This window comes from Austrofundulus limnaeus, unplaced genomic scaffold (genome assembly GCF_001266775.1).
Source record: "Austrofundulus limnaeus strain Quisiro unplaced genomic scaffold, Austrofundulus_limnaeus-1.0 Scaffold1, whole genome shotgun sequence".
NCBI classification, from domain to species: domain Eukaryota; kingdom Metazoa; phylum Chordata; class Actinopteri; order Cyprinodontiformes; family Rivulidae; genus Austrofundulus; species Austrofundulus limnaeus.
This window is the reverse complement of record NW_013952403.1, coordinates 4,238,583-4,262,785: the sequence shown is the minus strand read 5'-3', so window position 1 is coordinate 4,262,785 and position 24,203 is coordinate 4,238,583. Positions and strand designations below refer to the sequence as shown.

Genomic DNA, 24,203 nt, shown 5'->3' with positions numbered 1-24,203 from the left:
ACACACGTGTCTGTGATGAGCTTCCCTCCTGAACCGTGTAATACCGATCTGGCTCTGAAGTGCAGCTTGTTGGCAGAAGTAAGCCTCAGTTTGTTTTCTGTAATGACTCCTCGGTGCGGATGACGTCTGTTGTGATCTTCGCGACTCACTTAACATCTCCACATCTCCGTCCCATTACCCACATGTTACACCCACAGGGGCCATAACAGAAATGCTTCAGTGGTTTTTATTGCAGGGATGATCGCTCCAATCAGTTGAGTTTTTAGAAAATTTAGAGAGTGTTGAAATCACACAGCCTGAAATGTATTAAATCTTAACTGCGCCCACCTTCGTTGACCTAAAAGAACAAATAAATGCACTTTTATCTGCTTTATCTTCTTTTTGTTTACACCACAAATTACAACCGTCTGATGGAAAGTTTTTACTGTTTACACCCAGCCGCGCCGACAACAGACAGGAAATACCAGGTAATTGTGCTGAACTCTCTGTCACCTTTCTGTTTTTACCCCTCCTTCCAGGAAAACCTGCAGCAGCTGATCCTCATGCCGCTCCCAAATGTCGCCATCCTGGGGCAGGACCCCCTAACAGGTACGAGATAAGAACCAGATCCTATCAGCGCCGCGAGAAACTCGTTACTTCACGCACGAGGCTTTCTGCGAGGCACATTAGGGTGATAATGATGAGGAGGGTGGTGGAGGTGATGAAGGGTGGGGTATGATGATGGTGATGATGATGATGATGATGAAGATGACAGTTATTTCTTTGTCCTCAGAGGCAGCTATGGAGGAGCTCAGGCGACTGCTGCTGCTCTTACTGGGCTGTGCGGTGCAGGTGAATGAACACACACACACACACACAAACAGATGTTTGTTTTTGTATTCCTGCGGGGACCGTGGATTGACTTCCATTCAGTTTTTGTTAATTTTATAGCCTAACCCTGACCATTTACCCTAAAACTAACCTCACAGGTTAGTTCTACCTGACCCTGAAACTAACCTAAAGCCAGTTCACACCTTAGTCTTAAACCTAAGATCCCCACGAGGCTGCCTTTTTCTGGAAAATGGTTCCTACGATGTAGCAAAAACGTGCCCACACACTCCTACATGCACACCTAAACACATTTTAAATGGAGCGCTTTTAGGAAAATTCAAACTTTTTTCCCTTTTTTTAAAATCTTTCTCCACAACAACTAAGTAAAAAGGGCCAAATTGTTAACTTTGCACTTCATGTCTTTGAATGTCTGCAGAAGAGAGCAGGTGAAACCTCCAAACAAAACTCAAGGACTTTTTTCTTTAAGTAGTTCCAGTACTAAACCTTCACTTCTGCATGATATCCTGAAATCTAAAAAGGGTTTTCTCTAGATTATTCCACTTTTTTCAAACCAGTACAAAGTCCGACGTGAATGGTGGTCAAGCGGTTCAAACATTTGATCACAAACTTCTGCTTCTTTTGGCTGCTCCCTGTTCAGGCGAGTCATCCTTCTCTGTGTCCTTCCTTCATCTACCTCCATGTCGTCTCCAACTGCATCCATATGTCTCCTTTTTTTCTCACAGCTTCATCTCTAACCAGTTTACCCACTCTCTCTCTTTTCAACACGTCTAAACCATGTCATACATGTCCACACCTTTGGACATTTACCTGTATACTGACTCTCAGACAAAAAATTTGTGGTACTGGGTGTACTGGTGGTTGGATTTGTAGTGGACAAGCAGACTGTTGAGCAGGGAGAGAAGGTGGCAAACCCATTTCCTTACAGCCTGCCAGCTTTGAGACTTAAATTTGAAGAAGAGTTAAAAAAAACAGCAGGATTACCGTTGAGGTCTGTAAACAGGCAAAATAGGGGAAAATCTGTGTAATTACTCTAACTTTATCACCAAGTCCTTCAACCTGTGCTCTACTTCGGATGACCTCATTCCTAATCTGATCCATCCTTGTCTTCTCCAAGAAGAACCTCAACATCTTCATCTTCCCTCCTGTAAACCTGTCCTTTGACCTTTGCTGCCACCATTTTAGCAACAAATCACCCCTGAATCTTTCCTCCACCCTGCCCGGACTTTCTTATCACTTCTTGTTTTCCTGTAGTCGACTCGAAGTCGTTGAAGTCTTTGAAGTCCTCCTCATTGTAGCCTCACTGGTCCACCTCATTAACACACCCGTGCTCTGTTTTACCACGTCTGTGCGCTCTGAGAAACATCCAGACGATTCCTCTGCAATTTTGAAGCAAACCTTTTGATTGTGAAAAAAATCTCCTTTTTATCCACTTTGAAAAAAAGCAGATAAATGGATCTGAGCTCAGCTGGCTGTCCTCCTGTAAGGTCGTCAGATGATCGGTGACTGGTGAAATGATGAACCAGGAAGTCTGTGGGTGTTTTTGACTTGCAGGCTTTGGGACAATTTACACGCCGCATAGGATTTTCTTTTATCCTTCTTACCTCAACCTGGATCTTGTTTCCCAGTTTTTTTGCCCCCTCTGACATCCAGCAGCAGATTTTAGATGTGATTTACTTTTCATTTATGTCCAGACATGAGTGGGCTTCAGTCAGAGTGTAGGAGGGTCCCCCACAGCTCGCCAGCAAGTATCAAAGCAAAAGATCTGAACATTTATTCAATCAGCAGGTTTCTGTCAAATAACACTTCAAAGTATATTTTTTGCTCTGTCAAGCTTAGGCCTTTTTTTTGTCCTTTTGTATGTAGAGTGTTAAAACTGAGCCTTTGATTTGTCTGAATGAGCTAAAAAAACAAACGGATGTCTTTGAGATTTAGGTAGATTTATTCTTTGAAGCATCAGCTTTAAAATAGCTTTACCTTGTTAGCAGGAGGTACTTTGATCAAACACAGAACAATCACCTCATTAAATTAAACTAACCCGCTTTAAAATGAGAAGCTACCACACATAAAATTGTAATTTATTTTTTAATCATTCGAAAACAACGACTCGTCCAACTCGTGGTACAGATTGGAAGTAGTTTGGTGGACAAACATCAAGACTTTCATACCAGAGAAATTAAGTTAATATTATTTGAAAAAAAAAGACAATAGTGTCAGACTTTGAGGTATAATTTTTAAATGTGTAAACAAATAAGAGTTTATTCAATTCCAGTATGTGCTGGTAATGACTCTTGGCTACTACAGCCTCAGTTTTGTGCTGAGGCTGATTAGCTGGTTTGTTATTGCTCCGTTACCATAACAGATTTTAGCACCTTATCCGTAAAAAATTATAAAATTGTAGTAAATTTTGTTTGTTAAAGTAACAGAAGGTACTGATTTCGATATCATAGTTTTGAATTCAGTCATGTCAACACTTCAGTTTAAAGTGGAATTTATTTCTTTCTTTATTTTTTAATCAAATAAATTTTTGTTGATAGTTTGATCTCCAGTTTGTTTGTTTTTTTGTAAAATCAGCAGTAGGGATGTCCGACAATATCAACCTACAGATATTATCAGTCCAATATTAGCATAAAAATATAAAATCTCTACATATCGGTTTTTCTTCTGAAAACAAAGGCCCGATAAATTGATGCCTGGATTTGAATGTGTTAATAAATGTTTGTAGTCCAGAGATGTTCACCGGCGCGCGATTGATGACATCATCAAACTGGATTATCTCAGGGAGAGCATGATCCAAACTGTTGTTTGAGACAAAATGTTAAAAATAGATATGGCACTTTTCCATAACTTGAGTTAAATGTTTTTTTTTTAATTTGTTTACATATGGAATGTATCCAGTGGGGTATCAAAAAGCAGACATAATGTCCCTGACAGGAGTTACTGTATGTCATGTCACCTTAAAGGGATCCCTGATTAGTTGTAACATTAGACTTTATATGATAAACATATATTTTAACTGCAAAATAAAGACTGTAAAAATACTGTAAGATGTTCAGTTTTTATAAATTTTAAACTAAAAATTTAAAAATATATTACACGTACGGGGCCATTTTTTTACACGCAAAGCATTCTGGGTAAATGATGACGTGGATAGGTCATCGGTGCGAGGCTGCTAGCGAGCTATATCCACCCTGAAGGTTAATCTTGGACGATATCTGACGATCGGCTCTTTTAAATGAAACCAGAGAGCGTTGACAGAGAGGAGAAGGTAGAAATGACTCAGCCTGGAACTGAAAATATGGATGGAGGACAACAGAGCTGCTTCATGGAAGAAGAACCTCAGCTTAGCCTGTTAGCTTTAGCGTTAGCCCCGACGCTATCACCATATACAGTTTATGTATTAGTTCAGCGCTACACATTCTCCTTTCATCACTGAGGTCTTCCATCCACATGACAGAGAGGTTAATGCAAAAATGACTCAGCCTGAAACCGAAAATATGGATGGAGGACCTCAGTTTAGCTTGTTAACTTGTTTATCACGCTAGCGCTGAGCTAATAGGCAATATAGCATCAGCGCTAGCACATAAGCTAACAGGCTAAGCTGAGGTTCTTCTTCGATGAAGCAGCCCTGTTGTCCTCCATCCATATTTTCAGTTACAGACTGAGTCATTTCTACCTTCTCCTCTCTGTCAACGCTCTCTGGTTTCATTTAAAAGAGCCGATCGTCAGATATCGTCCAAGATTAACCTTCAGGGTGGTTATAGCTCGCTCTCACCGATGACCTATCCACGTCATCATTTACCCAGAATGCTTTGCATGTAAATAAAATGGGTCCGTCCGTGTTAAAATATGTTTTAAAAAATTTACAAAACTAAACAGCCTACAGTATTTTTACAGTCTTTATTTTACAGTTAAAATAAATGTTTATCAAATAAAGTTTAATGTTACAACTAATCGTGGATCCCTTTAATTTCGGTTTGTAATATCGGTTAATACCGGAATCAGAAATTAAGTGTTGAACAACATCGGCATATCGAATATCGACAAAAAGTCAATATGGAGCATCTCTAATGAGCAGGAGTTTTCTCACTCATGGCAGATTCTGGTGTAATGGCGTCTTTGAATGATGATTTGCAGCTGTTTAAAAAAATGTTGTAAATACTCATTTTGCTTCTGTCCATCTGCAGTGTGAGAACAAGGAGACTTTCATTCAGCAGATCCAGTCCCTGGACATCGAGACTCAGGCAGCCATCGCCAGCTGTATCCAGCAGGTAGGAGGTGAATCAAATCACCATAAAAGGTGTCCACTGGCAGATACTTTCCAGCGGGGAGCGATTCTAAAAGGATGTTTTTGTTCCTGGATGTGACACAGCTGAAGAGTTTCTTCCACGTCCACCTTTAGTCACACAGAGCTAATCTATTATTGCTTCTTCTGCTGCTTTCAGTTAAGTGTGAAAATGAGCTACTTGTCATTCTGCCGGCGGTCCTGTAAGGACCTCTGGGTGCTTCACCCTCCCCCGTCCCCCCCACGGTGATGGATCTTCCACTCCTCGTGTCCACCTCTCCACCTCCACCTCTGTCACATCACCATCTTCCCTTCATCTCTGTCACGCTCCATCATCTCTAAGGCATAAATGCACTCGTTTTTTTTAAAGTACTCTCTCCCCGCTTCTTCTTTTCCCATGAATAATTGCCAGCATTACAAAAACAGCATGTAGCGCACTAGTGTGGCTGAATTTCTGAAGTTGCCCGCCAGCCTTTTTAATGCCAAATTCTTCAGCCTAATAAATCACAGGAGGTGAGAGGTGTGGATGAATGCCCCCCCTGCTTCCTGTTCATATGGCGTCCGCCTGCGGACATTTCAAAGCCGTCAACATCATCATTAGTTTTGCATGCGTTAGTCAGGCCTTTTTATTTATTTATTATATTTTGGATACTTTTCCCTGACAGAATGTGGACCCAGACCCCCACCCCCCCACCCCAACAACCATCACACATGCTCAGTATTCACAGCTCAATGTCTGGGTTGTTTGTCCCCAGATTGTGTCAAACTAACATTTTGTTTTTATCATACGAGGCCTGAGAAACTGTCTCTCCTGCAGGTGACTCAGGACCCTCGCACGGCACTACCGCTTCAGTGGGAGGAGCTGGTGGAGACCGAGGGCGCAGACCTACAGCTGGTCTTCGGCTCCATGGCCAAACAAATCCAAAACCTGCTGGCGCAGAGAGACGCGCACCTGGAGGTACGGGCGCACATACATCACTGAATGATTTACTTCATCTAGTTTGGATGAGACCTAAATGCAAGTAGGGGTCTCTGCAGTACAAAGGGGGAGTTTCTTTGTTGTGTGGGCGGAGTTTGTTCTAACTACAATTGGTGAGGTTTGTAATATAGGCTTAGTTGTTGAATGTGGGCGGAGTTTGGTAAAACAGTGATTTGTCGGATTGTGGGGCAAGTTAAAAGATGAAGAAATAATAAAACTTTTATATATTTATAACGAATATAATTTATTAACCATCTATTTATAGTTTCTCAAAAATGATTGAGAACATCCAAACATAATTAATTGACTTCAAATTTGGTGCAACTACGACCTTCCTGTCTCGAGTTAAGACTAATATTTAGTGCCTGTGACATGCATATTCTTCAAATACAAAAGGTCAAAGAAAACATCTTTATATTTAAAAAAACTGACATAATACACGCAATTTTGCCCATTTTGTAACATAACTGGCATATTTTCTTTTGAACTTGGCTCAGCAAAAGTGAAACAGGAAGTGACATCAAAGGGGAAATATTTAAGAAAAGGAACTCTCTGGTCTTTGTTTATTGAAATATTATTTAAACTCTAACTCCTCCTCATCTGTCCCTGATTGTGACTCAAAATAATTTCAAAAAATATCAAATTCTTCTCTACAGTCTGTGTTGTTAGCCATTTTAATAACACTCTGTTCACATGCAGACATTCCCATTTGACGTCACTTCCTGTTATTTTACTTGCAAATATCTCAACAACAGTTCATCCCAGCGGTGTGAAAATTGTTTTCTAGTATGCTATTAATGTTGTTATTCCAAAAATGCATTCATATTTAATACAAAAATTTGATCTCACAGTCACTTTAATATTTATATTAAAAATGGGGATCTGTTTCCAGGTGGGTTAGAGCTGTTTTGACCAAGCCGAACTGTTGCACGTCCGACCACATGTTCGGCATTCAAATTTGGTGTGACTAGCACTTTCCTGTCTCGAGTTATGACTGAGATTAATGTTTATATTTGAAGTTACAGGTGCTTCGATCGAGTTACACGTCCTCCCCCCAACTGCCCAGCCCAAAGATGTGATTGGTCAGACTTTACCAAACTCCACCCACAAAGGTCAAACAGACCAATCATGTGTCTAACAAACTCCTCCCACACACCGAGAACCTCCCACTTAGTGACTGTAGAGACCTCCTTCTCCCTACAGGAGCGTTCAGGTTGTGCAAACTGAAAATAAGATTACCGTCATACAGTTAAAGTAACATTTATCGCCAGAAAATCAGGAAGTAAATATTACAGCTGCTAAACATTTGGAGCCATCTTAATTCAAGATGACTGCCACTGCTAATCAACAAAACTGGCTACAAATCAGTGAACTTTACTGATATCGACCTAAAATTTGGTGTGGTAGTAGCTGAGAGTCACAACATTAAAATCCAATGTAAAGTATGGAATTAAATGTGTTATTTAATGAGTTTTAAATGAGTTTTGTTTCTCTTCTTCTCAGAGAATAGCAGAGCAGGAAGCTCAGGTTGATTCAAGGCCGACACCCCTGGGTGGCATCGGCGACAAAGCCCCCCAGAGTCTGACGCTCCAGCTGGCAGACAGCAAGGCCAAACTGCGCCGCCTTAAACAACAACTGTGAGTGTGTGTGCGCATGTGTGTGTGTGATGGATAAACCCTTGAGAACCTTTAGCAAAGTTGCGATAAAAGGTCATCGCTAATAACGTGCAAATTTCTGTCGTTCTTCTCTGAGCACAAAAAGCAAGTTGTTACTCGAAGGTCGATGTCGAAGTTTAGGGAAAGGTAAAAAAATTAACATTTCTAAGTTTGTTTTTTTAGTGAATCTAATCTACGGTAATCCTTGACTTTATTAGCCAAGTTGCACCATCTATCTTTTTTTCTTGCTTGCTGGTGTTTATCTCCAGTGGTGATTCTGTGAGAGACAGGGGGACACACTGGACAGGTCCATCACAGAGACACACAGAGACAAACGTTCAGAAACCTAAAAACAATTTACCATTTAACCTAACAGGCATGTTTCCAGTCCATGAGAGGAAACCGAACTACCAAAAACCAGATCTGACAAAATAAAACCATCAAAAACAGCCTGAGTAACTGTTTATCTGTTTGTCGAACTGATGGTTGTTTCCTTCTTTTCGTTTAGGGAAGATAAAGGCGATCAGATCCTGGATTACAAGCAGGAAATTCAGACGATGGAAGATCAACTGAAGAAACTTCAAAAAGAGGTACACACGAATCATGATGGGATTGTAGTTTTTGTGTGCATTCCTTCAGGAATGCAGTAAAAAGGCTGTACTTGAATTGAAAAGCATGAATAATTTGGCAAACGCTTTGGCGTATTTTGCATTTAGTCAGAAAAGCAGCGCTATCAGAACAAAACTTAGCAGCCAAGTGGATTACTCTTATCACCGTGACTTTACTCTTCACAGCCAAACCAGTTGGTAAACATCTCTCCCAGGAGAAATGAACAGTTTGGTACCTTTATCCAAAAACATAAAACACAGTTAGGTTTATACACAACTGATTAATGACCAGATAAAAGCCATCAGGTCCTCCTCTGCAGGTGTGTGTTGGTGGATTTTGAGGTGGCAGTTAAAGGTGGTATCTCACTGAGCTGTGACTAGTTGGAAGATATCATGAGCCTCCAGAATGCCTTTACTGTGGCGGGGTTCTCAACTTCCTGGCGTGAGTTGCAAAAGGTGTGCAGCCTCGTCGCTCAAGCTACAGTTCTAAGACAGGACGTACGTATGACGCCATTATACATGACGTCTCTCTGTCTGCTAGTCTGTGGACAATTTCTTGTCTGAGCTCTAAAGTGATAACTCTTTAACATAGAAGTGTCAAACTGCACAGCTAGATACCTCATTGGTCAAAAATGATCTCTATGGATTTCAAGGTCAGTGGGTCAAAAATCTTGCCTATTCGCTGACAGGTGTAATATGCACTGTTGGCGATTCGCTTGTTTCATTTTGACATATTTTTTGCTTAAAAGGAGAACTGTAGCCAGTGCTACATGTCCGAAATACCTGAAGGAACAGCAGCTCTGCTTTGTTGATGTCACCATTCACATGAGCCACACAAGAATTTTAACTCAATTTTGACAGTTTGTGAAGATGTTCTCAAGTATATTATGGCTTAAATATGTTAAGGGTTTACTATATATTCACAATGTGTCCAAGAAATATAAAAAAATGCTTGTAAGAAGCACAGAAGATTACTGCATTTTAACTGTTTGTTCACATCAAATGTAACTGGTTCTAATGTGGCAGATGGTTGTGTAGATTCTCAGACATTTATTAAAGTAATAACTTATGAAAAAAGTAATAACATATGTACCTTTTGGCGGTAAATCTTCTGATAAATGTTTCATTTTTTTCTCCAGTATTTTCACAGGATTGTTTTTTTTTTTTTTAGTTCTTGTCACCTCATTTGATCTGAAAGCTTTACATGCACTGTTTTGTTAATTTTTTTGAATGTTTATGCTCCAGAACCGAGCTCTGCAGGGTGAGGCCAGGGGCATGAGAACGCTGCGAGATGAGCTGGACTGCGCTCGAGAGCGGGCTGCACGGGCCGAGCAGCTCCAGACAGAGCTTCAGAGCTGTAAACACAGACTAAAGAACCTGGAGCTCACACGCACTCAGCTAAAGGTACACACACACTCAGCTAAAGGTACACACGCACTCAGCTAAAGGTACACACACTCAGCTAAAGGTACACACGCACTCAGCTAAATGTACACACGCACTCAGCTAAAGGTACACACATCTAAAGGTATACACACACAGCTAAAGGTACACACACACCCAGCTAAAGGTACACCCACGCTCAGCTAAAGGTACAGCCATACTCAGCTAAAGGTACACACACACCCAGCTAAAGGTACACCCACATTCAGCTAAAGGTACACCCACACTCAGCTAAAGGTACAGCCATACTCAGCTAAAGGTACACACACACCCAGCTAAAGGTACACCCACATTCAGCTAAAGGTACACCCACACTCAGCTAAAGGTACACCCACACTCAGCTAAAGGTACACACACTTAGCTAAAGGTATACACACACTCAGCTAAAGGTACACACACTCAGCTAAAGGTACACCCACACTCAGCTAAAGGTACACACACTCAGCTAAAGGTACACACACACTCAGCTAAAGGTACACACACTCAGCTAAAGGTACACACACACTCAGCTAAAGGTACACCCACACCCAGCTAAACGTACACCCACACTCAGCTAAAGGTACACAAACACTCAGCTAAAGTTCACATGCACTCAGCCAAAGGTATACACACACACACACACACACACACACACACACACACACACACACACACACACACACACACACACACTCAGCTAAAGTTACACACACTCATATAAAGGTACACTACACACACTCAGCTAAATATATACACACTCAGCTAAAGGTTTACACACAAACTGCAAACACACAGCTCAACAAGTGAACTTGCCTCAGTGAGAAAACAAGCAGCTCAGTCCCATTTACATCAGAAATTACATTTAATCAAATCATTATGGGTAAAAATATCCCACGCAGCACAAAATTTGGAGCTCTTCCTGGGTTTTTATTTGAGTATAATCACACAAACACACAAACTGATGTTAAAAGCTGTCTTCTTGCTCAGTCCTGAGCCTTTTCTCAACATTAAGTACTGTATGAACGATGACGACAAATTCAAAGCCGCAGAATAAGATTGTGCTGTGATGTCATCTGGATTTACAGCTTGGAGCTGCTCCGTTGACAAGGAGCCTTCGGCTACTGGAACTTTTACAGCCGAATAAAATTTATTCTTTGGTAGTGGGAATGTTCTGAAACAGAAAGTGTGCTCAGCTCATATCCTTGTAAAATGTCTCCTGGTGTCCTCACTCTCACCTTCTCAAGCTTATTTGATTCCTTCACTCATCCTGCTGCGTATTTTACTCAGATTAGCTGGCAGGAATGTTTTATTGATTACCACCAATGACCAGTTCTTGTCTGCTGATCGGTGATGTGGCTGCAGAATAAACTAATTTGCGTTGCTCACAGAATAGATTAAACCCAGACTGCAAAGGTAAAAAGATTCAGTAAGAACAAATTATTCGCTTTTTTTTTACTTTTGTTATATTAAAGGATGACTTGTCCTCGTTGTAAAACACTTGTTTGGTGCCCCCTGCAGGAGCAGCAGCAGCTGTGTGCGGCGCTACAGGAAACTAAAACTCTGCTGGAGGAGCAGCTGGCCGACGCTCGGACCCGCTGCTCCTCGCTACGAGAGCTGGAGAAGGACAATCTGCTGCTACGTCAACGAATCATGGACGTGGAAGCGGTGGGCGGAGCTAAGATGCAGATATTACTATTGTTTTTCTGTTTCTCTTTATTTTTCTGTTTTTGGGGGGCTCAAACTATTTCTGCATATTGTATTTATTTAAAAAATTCATATAAATCCCTCAGCTGCATTAACTGTCTTGAATTTTGACTTTGATTGATTACAAGTTTTTCTTTTCAGTTCAATGAAAACTATATCTAATTGTGTATATTAGATTTACTTTTGTGTTGTGCAATTTTTAGTTTTTAGGTAGTTTTATTTTTGTTTTTATTTTGCAGTTAGCTAGCATTTGGCTGGTTTTAACTGTTAGCTAGCATTTGGTTGCTTTTAAATGTTAGCTAGCATTAGGCTGCTTTTAAACATTAGCTAGCATTAAACTGCTTTTAAATGTTAGCTAGCATTAGGCTACTTTTAAATGTTAGCTAGCATTTGACTGCTTTTAACTATTTCAGAATCAGAATCATTTATTGTCATTCACACACAACATCAAAGATGCAATGCAGAACAAAATTTGCAAGTTTAGAACATCCATTCGGAGAAAGACACACATAACAAACATGGGGGAACGAATGTCCAATGTCTTTCGCAACGACGGTCTTGCTACCTTTTGCAGCTTGGAATACACACAAAAGGAAATATGAGTTAAAAAAAGATGCTCTGGTCCTATGTTTACACAGAAACAGAATCATACGCTCAAAAAAAAAAACACTCTCTCAGTTCAAGGTAGCTAAGGAGGGGAGGGGGCTGGGGGTCAAACACATGGTATGGGTGTGATTCAGCGGAGCCGGTGACGTTTCAGGTTAGTAATCCGTGTTGGAACCAATAAAAGACTTCCAGAGTCCAAAACAAGTTGTTATCAACCAAGGCAGAAATCACCAGAGTCAGTTCTCTGTCTCCACCCATCGTGGCCTTCAGACTGATCCACCCAAGGATGATACGGGAAGGGGATGGGGAGTCAAGCCTTTGTTTCACGTGTCATCCAGGGAGTTTGATAACTGCGGAGTCAAGGTCAGCAGCTGCAGGGATCCAAAAGATAAACATAATTGTTTTGGGACAAGCAGCCTTGATTTTCTCACTGCTTTCAGTCTGTAACTGTATCTCTGTGATGGCGAAAATGTCCAGTGTTCCGAATTTCATTACCTCCTCACCTCTCTTTCCGACTGAAACTTCACCCAGGTGTAATGCCTCTGTCAGTGTGCCCCAGGGCAGCTGTGGCTACAATGTAGTTTGCCATCATCAGTGTGTGATTGTGAGTGTGAATGGGTGAATCTCTGTAAGTGTAAAGCGCTTTGAGTGTCCTGGATGGATCGAAAGGCGCTGTAATAGTACAGTTCATTTACCATTTACCATGTAATCCTACTCCTCACAGGCACACTGCTGAACTGTGATTCTCGTCAGAATCACGTCCAGTTTGCGACTTATATCCCCCAGCATCAGAGTCTGTGCGTTTCCAGTACGGGAGACTCCATCCAAGGTTCCTGACAGCTTCTCACAGGCCCGGACTGCTGTCAGAATCGCTTTCATTTTCCGATAAGCCAGGACTCCTCCACAGCCGATCAGCAGGAATCCAGTTATCATAAATCCAAATATGTACAAAACTTCCATGTCTTCAATGGAAAGCGGCGCCAAACAGATGAGGTTCCACCCCCACCAACCAGACACTCGCCCGGCCGCCACCATTCCACTGGAACAGCTGCGCTCCCCTTGCTCCAATCTCAGTGTGGAAAAAATAGTGTCAATTGTGTTCAGAGACCAGTTGACCAAATCCATAATGTTTGCTAACAGTTAGCTAGCCTTTTTGTTACTGTTAAAGGTTAGCTAACATTTCCCTACTTTTAGTTATTGTTTTGCTTGTGTTTTTAGTTTTATTGAGCATTTGCTACTTTTAGACAGTTTTTCCTCTACTTTAAGCTAATATTTCATTACTTTTATTTAGTGTTTTGTTGCTATTAGCTTGTTGAAATGTGTCTATGTTTGCAATAACTGTAGAATTTTGTTCTTTGTGCGCAGACGTTTGTTAACATTATTGTCTTCAGCATTTTATGACAGATGTGTGTGTGTGTGTGTGTTTACACCTGTAGGAGCGGGACACCGAGCGGCAGCGAGTTGATGAGCTGCTGGAAATGAACATGAGCCTGGAGGAGGACCTGAGGCACAGGAGAACCTCCAAGGGGAACGTTCCTCCATCTATTATTTCAATCCACGAGCGCTTCCTCCACTCAGAGCTGGATTCTGACGAGGACCTGAGCGATCTGATTGGTCAGAGGACCTGCCTTTTTTGTAAATTTTATTATTTAGGAGAAAATATCTGCTGATTGAATCTTTTCATGGAACCTTCTGTTTTGTTTTATTGTTCCTCCTCTTTTCTGTCTCAGACCACAAGCCTCTGAGTGTGGAAGTAGATGAGGCTTCGACGCTGAGGCTGCTGGGAGCAGAGCAGGAGAACGCCGAGCTGAGGAGGAGGCTGGAGGAGCTGCAGGCCCAGCAGGAGGTCAGGGTTCAGAGAGCGAGGGTTGAAATAATCGATAACTCGTCGTCCCCTTTTTTGTTAAATGAATTTTAATCTTTAATATGAAAGAGAGATGATATTTGGAGGCATCTAATCAGGTTTAATAAAGGTTTCCTATCTGTCTGCTCTCTGCAGGATGACTCTGTGAAGGATGAGCTGGAGCTGCAGCATCAGAACACGCTCAGGGAGGTGAGCAGAACTGAAGAGTTTACAGTTTTAATTATCTGCCACTTTTTATTTAAACAAACAAATCGTCTTTATCCTGTTTTTATACAAAAAAGTTTTAAATATGGTGCTGTTAGTGAAGCTCAGTTCTATATTTATCTTCAATCATTACGCTGAGATTAGTGGTTCATAAGATATTTTGCTAACATGCGTTTATTAAAATGGGTTGTTTTTGAGTTTATATGCTGTAATTATGAGCTAACGTTCAGTTGTTTATTATGTGCTTTAAACATTAAACTGTTTTTGAAAAGTCAAACTTTCAGAATATTAAACGTGGCAGAATGCAAACGTTACGTGATTAATAATTATATTTGATGCTCAATAAATCCTGAAACTGTCATAATTTCCATATTTTCGACTCGGCGCACTGCCACAGTACATTTAAATTAAAGCAATCAGAAGTGATTGAAGTGAAGACTTTTATTCAAGTGGTTTTATAAAAAAGTTACAGAGTTATCAGTTTAGGAATGCCATCTATTGATCCATTTTTAGAAACCCTCTGAAATAAAACGGACCGTCTGCTCTTCAATCACATCCTGATTGCTTCATTTGACATCTATTGTGCCGTCGGGGCACAGAGGTAGAAAAAAACATTTTTAATACGAGTTTATACTTTTAAATCTTATTTATTAAAGTGCCTATTATTTGTTTAAGAAGTGAATGGGTCAGTTACCTGCAGGAGCCACAGCAGCAGTTTTATTAGAGCTGATTAAATAGACTCAGGTGTTAATAGCAATAATATATATTTTCTAGTTTTTCCTGTGAAATTTGCATCAATACCGTCTACTGCTTGCTTGTGCCTATTTGTGTAGCTTTGTGTCTGTTAGCAAAATATCTCACGACTTTTATAGAAACTCTCAGGATGTAACCTTTCTGTGAACATCTGCAACTGATTCACAACTAACAGTTCAGTTCAGTTCAGTTCAGTTCAGTTCAGTTCAGTTCAGTACCTTTATTGTCCCCACAAGGAGGGAAATACGATTTGCAGCCAGGCATTTCCAACATACAAACACAACATATAGACAATGTCGAAGCATACAGCAGCAATTTATAAAGGTTTGAATAAATTTTAAAACTATAAATTTAAAACTTAAAAAAATCTGATTACTCTGGGTACAAAGGAGTTTTAACATCTGTTACTCTAAAATCTAAACCTCTGTTTTTGCAGCCAGGGATTCCTAACTTAGACAATGTTAAAAATATACAAACATAAAAAAGCAGCCGTCTGTAAATTTATAGATGAGATTTAAAAAGTACAAGTTCAGAAAATTTAAAACTATGAGTTTAGAGATCTGATTTCAGTGGGTACAAAGGAGTTCTTCCATCTGTTACTTGTAATCCTGGGGAGCCTAAACCTCCGGCCGGAGGGAAGAAGCTGGAGTTCTTTAAAGGGTGGTCTGAGCAGTGTAGGACAGGCTTTGCTTTTTGGGCAATAAACAAATAAAAGTATCGTTAAGTGGGGATTGGGTTATCCCGATTATCTTGTTTGCCACAATAATAATTTTGTTTAAGCAGTTTTTGTTCTGAACACTAAGATTTCCAAACCAAGCAACTATAGAAAAAGTTAAAACAGATTCAATAAAAGACTTATAACAGGCTCTTGATCCTTCTGTTAACACTAAAAGTGTTCAACTTCCTTAAAAAGTATAGTCTTTGCTGTCCCTTTTTGCAGATAAAATCAGTGTTCAAATCAAAACCTAACTTATCATCAAAATCGATAGTCAGTGTTCATACAGTATCTTTCATTTTTGAAGGATTTAGTTTTAAATTCATTTGAACGCACCACCGAACAAAGTCATTAATAACTGGGCCGTGTTCATCTTCCACATCCTGCAACAAACTAACGATCACTGTGTCGTCAGCAAATTTCAGGATGTATCTGTTTGGAAAGTAAGTAAAGTTTTATTTATAAAGCGCCTTTCACAGAAATATATTCACAAGGTGCTGTACAATCATTAACAGTATAAAAATGGTGGAAAGAATGAAATGAAACAGAAAAACATAATTACACATAAGCAACGAAAAATTGAAACATCAAATCAAGAAATTAATTTCAAAAATTGTGATTCAAACACAAGGTCAGTGCAGTTCAAAATATACAATAATACACAAAAACATAACGAATGCGCAAAGGTGCTTCAACAGTCATTACTATAGAGGACAAACAGGAGGGGGGACAAGACACAGCCCTGTGGAGAACCCTTAGAAGAAAGAAAGAGGTGTAGATAAATGATTGTTTATTATTATTAGCACATTCAAAAACAGCTTTAACTCAGTCAGTTTTACAGATATTGAGTTAAAATGTGATGTGGTAGTAGCTGAGAGTTGATGTTTTTGTTTAGTTTTTTTGTAAATCATTATTGCTTAAATATATTTTTGGTAAAAAAAAGGGGGGGGGGGCAGATATTATAAGATTTCTTTCTTCTTTCTGCTACCTTTCATTTTATTTAATATGTATATTTTTTGTATTCTATTGTACATAGTTGTTTTAAATTAATACATTTCTTTAAAAAATGTATATTATTTCACAACACTTACTCCAAAGTGTGACACTTTGTACATAAATGTATTTTTAAGGTTTGACCCCAAATCGACCCAACTTTATCATTTTTTATGAAAAGTTTTATCTTCTAACTATTTTCAGTTCAGATAGGAACAAAAAAAAATCAAAACATTTTAAAGCTTCTCTCCGATTCCTTCTTGCAGTTTCAAAACTTGAAGAATGAAAACGCCACTTTAAAGCAGCGCCTGCAGGAGCTGCTGAGGAAACTTCAACACCTGCAAGAGCAGAAGCAGGAGGAGGAGGAAGGTGTGGAGAAGCCGAGCGGAGAGGAGGAGGAGGAGGAGGAGGAGGAGGAGGTGGTGAGAGGAGTTCAGGGCTCAGAGACACCTCGAGGAGAAGGAGAGGGAAGGGTGAGGGCGACGGTGGGGGGCGAGAAACGAGGAGAGACGATGCAGCGAGAAGCAGGGGTGGGAGAGGAGGGTCTGCACGTCCGACGGGCGGGGAAAGGTGAACTTTGTGACAAGGAGGTGAAGGTCAAAAGGAGAGGAGAGGCAGAGGGAGGGCAGAAAGAAGCGCACAAACGGGAAGAGGAAAGCGAACAAAAGTTGGAAAACGCCACGTTAACGACGGGCTCGGCGCCCCTAAAACCTCCATCAGAGGACGACCCGGACGCCACGCACCCGACGGTGTGTTCGCTGTCCGCTCCAGACCTGGAGCTTCTGACACACCGGCTCCAGGAGGAGGCCGACAGACAGGCTGGTCTGGCCCAGGATCTGCGCTCCAAGCTCGGGGAGCAGAGCAGGAGAACGTGGGAGGCCGAGCAGAAGCTGGTTCTGGTGGAGGCCGAGCTGCAGCGGCTGAAACGGGCCGCGGAGAGTCTGGTGGAGGCTCGCAGGCAGGTGGAGGTACGTCTGCAAACAGAACAGAAAACCTGCTGGAGAAATTTAAAGTCTTTGATGTGGAGCTGAAAGTGTCAGATAGTGCTCTAAAGAATCATCTGTGTAGGCACGCAAAGATAACCTCTCACCAGACTGCAGATCCTCTTCATTCTACCGTCTGACTCAAGCAGATTTAGTTCCACGCTAAAAAAAATTAACTGCAGTTAATTGGACGGGTCACAATCGGACCTTTTATTTGAGTCGGGCCAGAGAGGTGGCAGCTCAACACGATGTACTCTGGGAAAAAAATAAAAACTGTAAAATTAGTCATCCAGAGTTTAATGAACATGGCTGAGGTCGTACAGAGTTTAAGAGAAAAATACAGAAATTCTTTTAAAATATGAGGAAAAACCAAGATGGATCCCAGAGGAAGGAAAACACAAGAGAAGAGATGATTTAGACTTCAGAGGTGGAAGATAAAAAGTAGACAAAAAGAAAAAAATTTTGTAGGTCTTCTGGACGGGTTCTTCTCTAATRAAACGTTTCGTCTCTCCTCCAAGAGACTTCTTCAGTCTGAGAGTTTCAGGCAAAATTCAGGCTTTTAAGCACTGCCTCCATGTAACTGATACTCACATCACATGGCTATCGTTGACACCTAATTAACACCTATTGTTAACGGGGTGGAGTGATACTGGCAATAGCAGCGCTGTAGGAGGGGGACAACTGAAAACGGAGGCCTCCACCTCTGTTTAATGACGGACGGTCTTTCTTTACAAAAATGGCTTCTTTTACTCCTCTCTCAAACCAACGTTCCTCTCTATCAAGAATGAGAACATCCTCATCTCTGAAAGAGTGACCGCTGGCCTGTAAATGAGTGAAAACTGCAGAGTTCTGGCCATTAGATGTAGCTTGTCTGTGTTGGGACATTCTTTTGGACAGTGGCTGCTTTGTTTCCTCGATGTATAACTGGTCGCAGTCCTCCTGGCACTTAACAGCATATACAACATTGCTCTGTTTGTGCCGGGGCACCGGATCTATGGGGTGAACCAGCCTTTGCCGTAATGTGTTTTGGGCTTTGAAAGCCACTGGGACATCATGTTTAGAAAATAAACGTCTCAGTTTCTCCGAAACACCCGCAACATACGGAATAACCACTGGTTTGGGTCTGGGTTTGGGGTCTTCATTTTCACCTGAAGGTTGCATGGAATCCTGTCTGTGTTTCCTGTCTGCTTTCAGGAAAGCCCAGTCAGGATAACCACACTGCTCCAGGGCCTGTCATGTGTGTGATTTCTCTTTCTCCCTGGCTCCTGGGTTTGTAGGGACACTGTCTGCTCTGTGGTACAGAGTCCTGATCATCACTCCTAACTTGTGTTCCAGTGGGTGGTGGGAGTCAAAACGCAAATATTGGTCTGTGTGGGTGGGCTTACGATACACGCCAGTTTCCAACCGTCCTCCATCCGAAACCGAGACATCGCAATCCAGGAACGCCAACCTGCCATTTTTTACATCCTCTCGTGTGAACTTAATATATTCATCCACAGAGTTGATGTGATCAGTGACATGTTGGACTTCTGTCGTCAACATATCTGTACCAATGGCTCGGTGGCACCCCTGAAAAGGACATCAAAAAGAGAGCCTTGATGTCCTGAAACTCTCAGACTGAAGAAGTCTCTTGGAGGAGAGACAAAACGTTTCATTAGAGAAGAACCCGTCCAGAAGGTCTACACAAATTTTTCTTTTTTATTTTTTACCTGGATTACTGAGATGCATCAGGACATAAAAAGTAGACATGTTCAAAACAAACTGTTAATTGTTTCACAGAAATTTAATCTCATCAAACAGTCGTATTAATTAAACGTAGCGTTGGCTCCAATACTTCCTGGTCCAGTTCAGTTTTATACAGATCCAGGTCCGTGACTCAGTAATGAGGTTTTCACGTTGCGGTCTCTTCAGGTTCTGCAGTCGGAGGCTCTGGTCGTGGAGGAGGAGCTGTGCCGCCTGCGCAGCCAAGCCGAGCTCCACCGGATGCAGACCACCGTCATCGCCACCCTGGAGGGAGAGCGAGCCACTCTGGAGAGAGAGAGGGACGCTCTGCGCGGCACGGTGGACGCCCTGCGGGCCGCCCAGCGCAAGGTTGGAGCGCCAACACGCACGAATACACACGACCGGGCAAAAGTCTTGTGTCGTCCCTTCCTTCTTACTTCCTGAATTGAGACGCAGGCAAAGAAACTTAGAGGAAGCTAATGCTAACTGCTAAGAAGGTTAGCGGGACTGACGCAAACCTGTTGTTAGATTTTTATTGGTTTAATTTGGTGGGTGGGATCCTCTGTGGCATATCGGTCAATCCAAACCAGAGTTTTAGCTCTGTCTAACTGCTGAAACTTCCAGTTGACCCCTTTCAGAAAAAAATTCTTTACTTGAGTTTGCATTTTTGTAAATACAACAAATAGCAAATACTCTCTTATTTCTTTACATAGTCATTTTTTACATTCATTATTTAAATATTGAATGTTTTATTTGTTTTTGATGCTCATAGTTTGAAGTCAGCTGTTAAAGATGCTACATGCACACACACGGTGCTGGATAGTTAATTTATTTTGAGATAAATGGCCTAAAAATAAATGTTTTACACTTTTTTATTGGACTTGAAACTAGAGGAAGCCAATTTAGTTGAAGCTAATCAGTCCACTAACAGTTCCCAAAGTTAGCAAAAAGGCTAATCTGCTAAATGAGAAGCTAGTTCCAAAATGAGTGGGTCAGTGGAACTGGTCCCACCTCTGGTTTCTTTGCTTCACTCTTTAGTTTTGAACATTTCTAGAAGAACATTTTTGTTTATTAAACCACTTAACTGATATATGATCTATGATTTAGACCAAAACACACAAACAACAGCTGTGTCGACCAACTTAACCCAGGATAAAGGTGAGATTTAATTGCTTTATTACAAGCAGCCTGTCACATTTAATCCCATTTCTTCAGCTGAAAAATGGCAAAAATAACAGTTTGACACATAAAATAGTATTTTAGCAGGAACAACATGATTTGATGGAAACTTTGAAACAGCAGATGATCAGATGAAGGTGTGGGGTCTTCACTCTTCATCTCCTCCTTCTCGAGCTCAAAGCTTCAGTTTTTCGTCCTCGGCTCGTCAAAGCGTCTCAGGTTTTTCAAGGACTGAACAGAAAATGAGAAAAAAGCAAAAATCCTCCCAAAAATGGTCAAACCTTCAGAAAAATTGAACTTTTGCAAAATTGTATTAAAAGATAACAGAAAAGTGTGTCTTCTTCTTGTGAGGAAAATATAAATAATTTGGTTTTAAGAAACGTTTGCTCACATCACTGAACACGGCAAATATGTTTCCAGTGGCAGATAAAAAATGTGCAGGAGTTTCATTAAAAAAATGTTTTTCCTCCCATGTTTTTAGAAGCTGATTGTTTAATTACAAAAAGTTTCAACAGCGGAAAAGTTGTTTTAATACAGTTTGTCATTATTTTACATTTATATATGTATATATAAAGTGAAAAAATAATTTTCTCATAAGAGATCAATGTTGAGGCTTTTCCTTAGATGTATTTTTAATTTAAAAAGAAACCAAAACTCACTTTTTTTGTCAGACTTTGTCCTCAGGAGGAGAAATGCTCTTGTTAATGAGCGTCTTGCAGTCAGTTTTTAAAATGCAGGTAAAAAAAATGTTGCCAGTGAAGGAAAAGAGCACTTCTTAGTCAGCATTAAAGAAAAAAATCATAAAGGAGGTTCATGAATGTCATCGCTGCAGAAAGAGCCGTTTATAATCCTGTTAAAGTCTGGGGTTTTTTTCATGCTGGTTTTCAGGAAAAAATAAATGAAAATCTGCGTTTTGTGTCACAGCTGAACATTAAAACATAAATAAATAAATGATCTGACTGAATCCAGCGTATTTTACAAGAAGCGGAGCCAAAATGTTTTCCCTTACTTTTAATAATTAAAGGAAATTAAACGATATAAACAGGGAAAAAAACAACCCTAATGTAGTTTATTAAATCTCTAAACATTTAAACCTCTGCTGGGTTATGAATTAAAGAAGTTGGGCTGTACGACGACCCGCTGGACATCAGATAAAAACTTGTACGTTTTGAATAATTGATGATTCGCTTCATGAAAACAGGAGAAATGTTCAGTTTTTTTTAAACATCCTGGCCAGCGGAACGAGAGGCGGCGCGGCGTTGGCGGTGATTAAATTGGTGAAATGTTAAATGAAACATGAAGTTCACTCGGCTTCCCTCAGCTTCAGGCCTGAATCCAACCCAAACAGAGAGTTAGAGTTTCTCCTGTCCTCCATGTTTGAGCTTCACCGAAACGCTTTAAAATTTAAATAAAGTTCTCGTGGTCTTTGTTCAGTTCATGGAAAAATGTTTAAATTTGTCCTTTTTATTCTGAAGGAGGCTGCTTTTCTGGACAAATTGATATTTAAAGTGTGGATCTGTGGAAAAGTTGTGAACAACTACTATCTTACCTGTTGTAGATGGCTCCGAACAGATTCAGTTCAGAGAGCTGAGCTTTAAAAAAAAACACAGCTAAATAGCCATTAAGTCCAAAATAATCATGAAGAGTACTCTCAAAATCAACCAAAGCTCACAGTAAACAGAAATATGCTAAAGCTAAAATATATTTAAATTATTTATTCTTGTTAGTTTTAGGTCAATTTAACATTTAGAAACATGTTGAATGAAAGACTTTGAAGAGTCTTGGTGCAGGATTTTATTTTGTTTTTATTGTCATCTTGAATTAACATGACTCAGGGGACACTTTATTGTCAAACTGAAGGCCCGTGGGCCAAATCTGGTCCTCATTAACATTTTATTTGGCCCCAAAAGTGATATTTTAAACAAAAAGTAGTTCATCATTACTCATTTTGTCACTGTATTTAGTGCAGTCTTCTCATGACAGCAGTCACAGACACCCCCCCCCACACACACAGTCTATACAGTATACTGAATTATTCTTGTTTTTATGAACTTATGTAGTGAATTTAAACAAATCTGATCAGTCGTTAAAATATAAAAAAAGGTTTTATCCCAAAAAGATTTCACCAAACCAATTAAAGTCAAATCAAACTTTGTTAAAATATAAATCAGCCATGAAATCTTGTTGTCCCAGGTTAAATATATTACAAGTTATAACAAATTAAACATGCATAATGTTTATTTAACAAGTTATTTTAATATTATTTGTAATTAATTTGAGCCAACGATTTTCTGTCAGTAATTACTAGAAACATGACGTAATGTTCTTTATTTCTAACTCCCTAAGAACGTTTTGTTGTTATTTATTACTGTCTTTTGTCATTAATGGAAGCTGATTTAATGGAAAACTTAAAAACATGGTTTTAATTGTTTAAAATATAACAATTCTCAATGTTAGGCAGGCTCTTAAAGAAATCACAGAGACTTTGAGTTTATGAAAAATTTTAATCGTACTTTTAATATTTTCAATAGGGATGCACCGAAATGAAAATGTCAGCCGATATCGATATCCGATATAATTATTGCTCTTATGGCTGATAACTGATATTTACTGATATTACACAAACGCACAAATTACATTACACATATACGCACAAACACAATTGTTTTTTTTGATACTGTAAATAAATGACCAAACCTCTGACATGGCCTTCAGTTATTCCTGGCTGTGCTGCATCAATATCACTATCATGATCAAACAGATGCTGCTCAACCAACCTTCTCCCAAAACAGAAACTAAAGCTAAAAATATGGGAATCAATGTCGGATGTTAATATCGGCCCAGTTTTAAATACCGGCTGATACCGATATTAATGCCAATATACCGTGCATCCCTAATTTTCAATGTTTTTAATCTTTCACCAGAGCGACCAGTTGGAGCTCACCATCCAGACCCTCAAGGTGGAGGTGGAGCGTCAGGGCCGCAGCCTGGAGACGTGGCGCCGGCGGGAGGAGCAGCTGGAGGCCGAGCTGCGCGAGGGCGCCCTGGAGTCGGAGACTCTGGTCCGAGCGCGGGACCAGGCCCTGCTGGAGGCGTCGCGGCTGGAGCAGGAGAAGGAGAGCTGCCAGGCGGAGCTGGACGGCTGCCGCAAGGAGGCGCGGCAGAGAGAGAGGGAGGCGGCCCGGCTCAGGCAGCAGCTGGAGAGCACCAACCTGGCCTTGGAGCGCAGCAACCAGAGGGCCTGTTCTCTGGATGCTGAGCACAGGTACACACACACACACACACACACACACACACACACACACACACACACACACACACTGCTGCTCTCGTGTTTAACCTTGATCACACAATTAACTTTACAAGGCATCAGAGAGGAACTCCTGCTTGTGCCGTGCATTTATCTGTAATGTCAAGTCTACCTTCAATCAACCTCTGACTGACCCGTGTTTCTGCTGCTGCCCGTGTGTGTGCGTGCGCGCGCGCGCGTGTAGACGTGTGTGTCAGCAGCTTTCTGAGTGTAAGGAGCTCTGCACTCAGCTGCAGGACCTGGAGAAGCAGCTCAGCACTCGATTAAACAGCGCGGAGGAGGTGAAGCAGCAGCTGCAGGAGCAGAACGCAGAGGCTCAGGCCAGGATCGGCTCACTTTCTCAGGTGTGTGTGTGTGTGTGTGTGTGTGTGTGTGTGTGTGTGTGTGTGTGTG

At 40.8% G+C, this 24,203-nt stretch overlaps 1 protein-coding gene across 1 annotated transcript in view; it reads left to right on the top strand.

Annotated features, from left to right (window-relative positions):
• ccdc88b (coiled-coil domain containing 88B) overlaps positions 1-24,203 on the top strand; it is a 78,871-nt gene that overhangs the window by 22,202 nt on the left and 32,466 nt on the right. Inside the window, exons 4-18 of the mRNA XM_014003133.1 lie at positions 519-588; positions 773-831; positions 5,016-5,099; positions 5,931-6,071; positions 7,596-7,729; positions 8,256-8,337; positions 9,601-9,759; positions 11,296-11,442; positions 13,524-13,701; positions 13,818-13,933; positions 14,087-14,140; positions 16,883-17,584; positions 19,511-19,690; positions 23,425-23,765; positions 23,995-24,154. Of these exons, the coding sequence (XP_013858587.1) occupies positions 519-588; positions 773-831; positions 5,016-5,099; positions 5,931-6,071; positions 7,596-7,729; positions 8,256-8,337; positions 9,601-9,759; positions 11,296-11,442; positions 13,524-13,701; positions 13,818-13,933; positions 14,087-14,140; positions 16,883-17,584; positions 19,511-19,690; positions 23,425-23,765; positions 23,995-24,154 (2,607 nt within the window). The remainder of the gene's footprint in view (positions 1-518; positions 589-772; positions 832-5,015; positions 5,100-5,930; positions 6,072-7,595; positions 7,730-8,255; positions 8,338-9,600; positions 9,760-11,295; positions 11,443-13,523; positions 13,702-13,817; positions 13,934-14,086; positions 14,141-16,882; positions 17,585-19,510; positions 19,691-23,424; positions 23,766-23,994; positions 24,155-24,203) is intronic.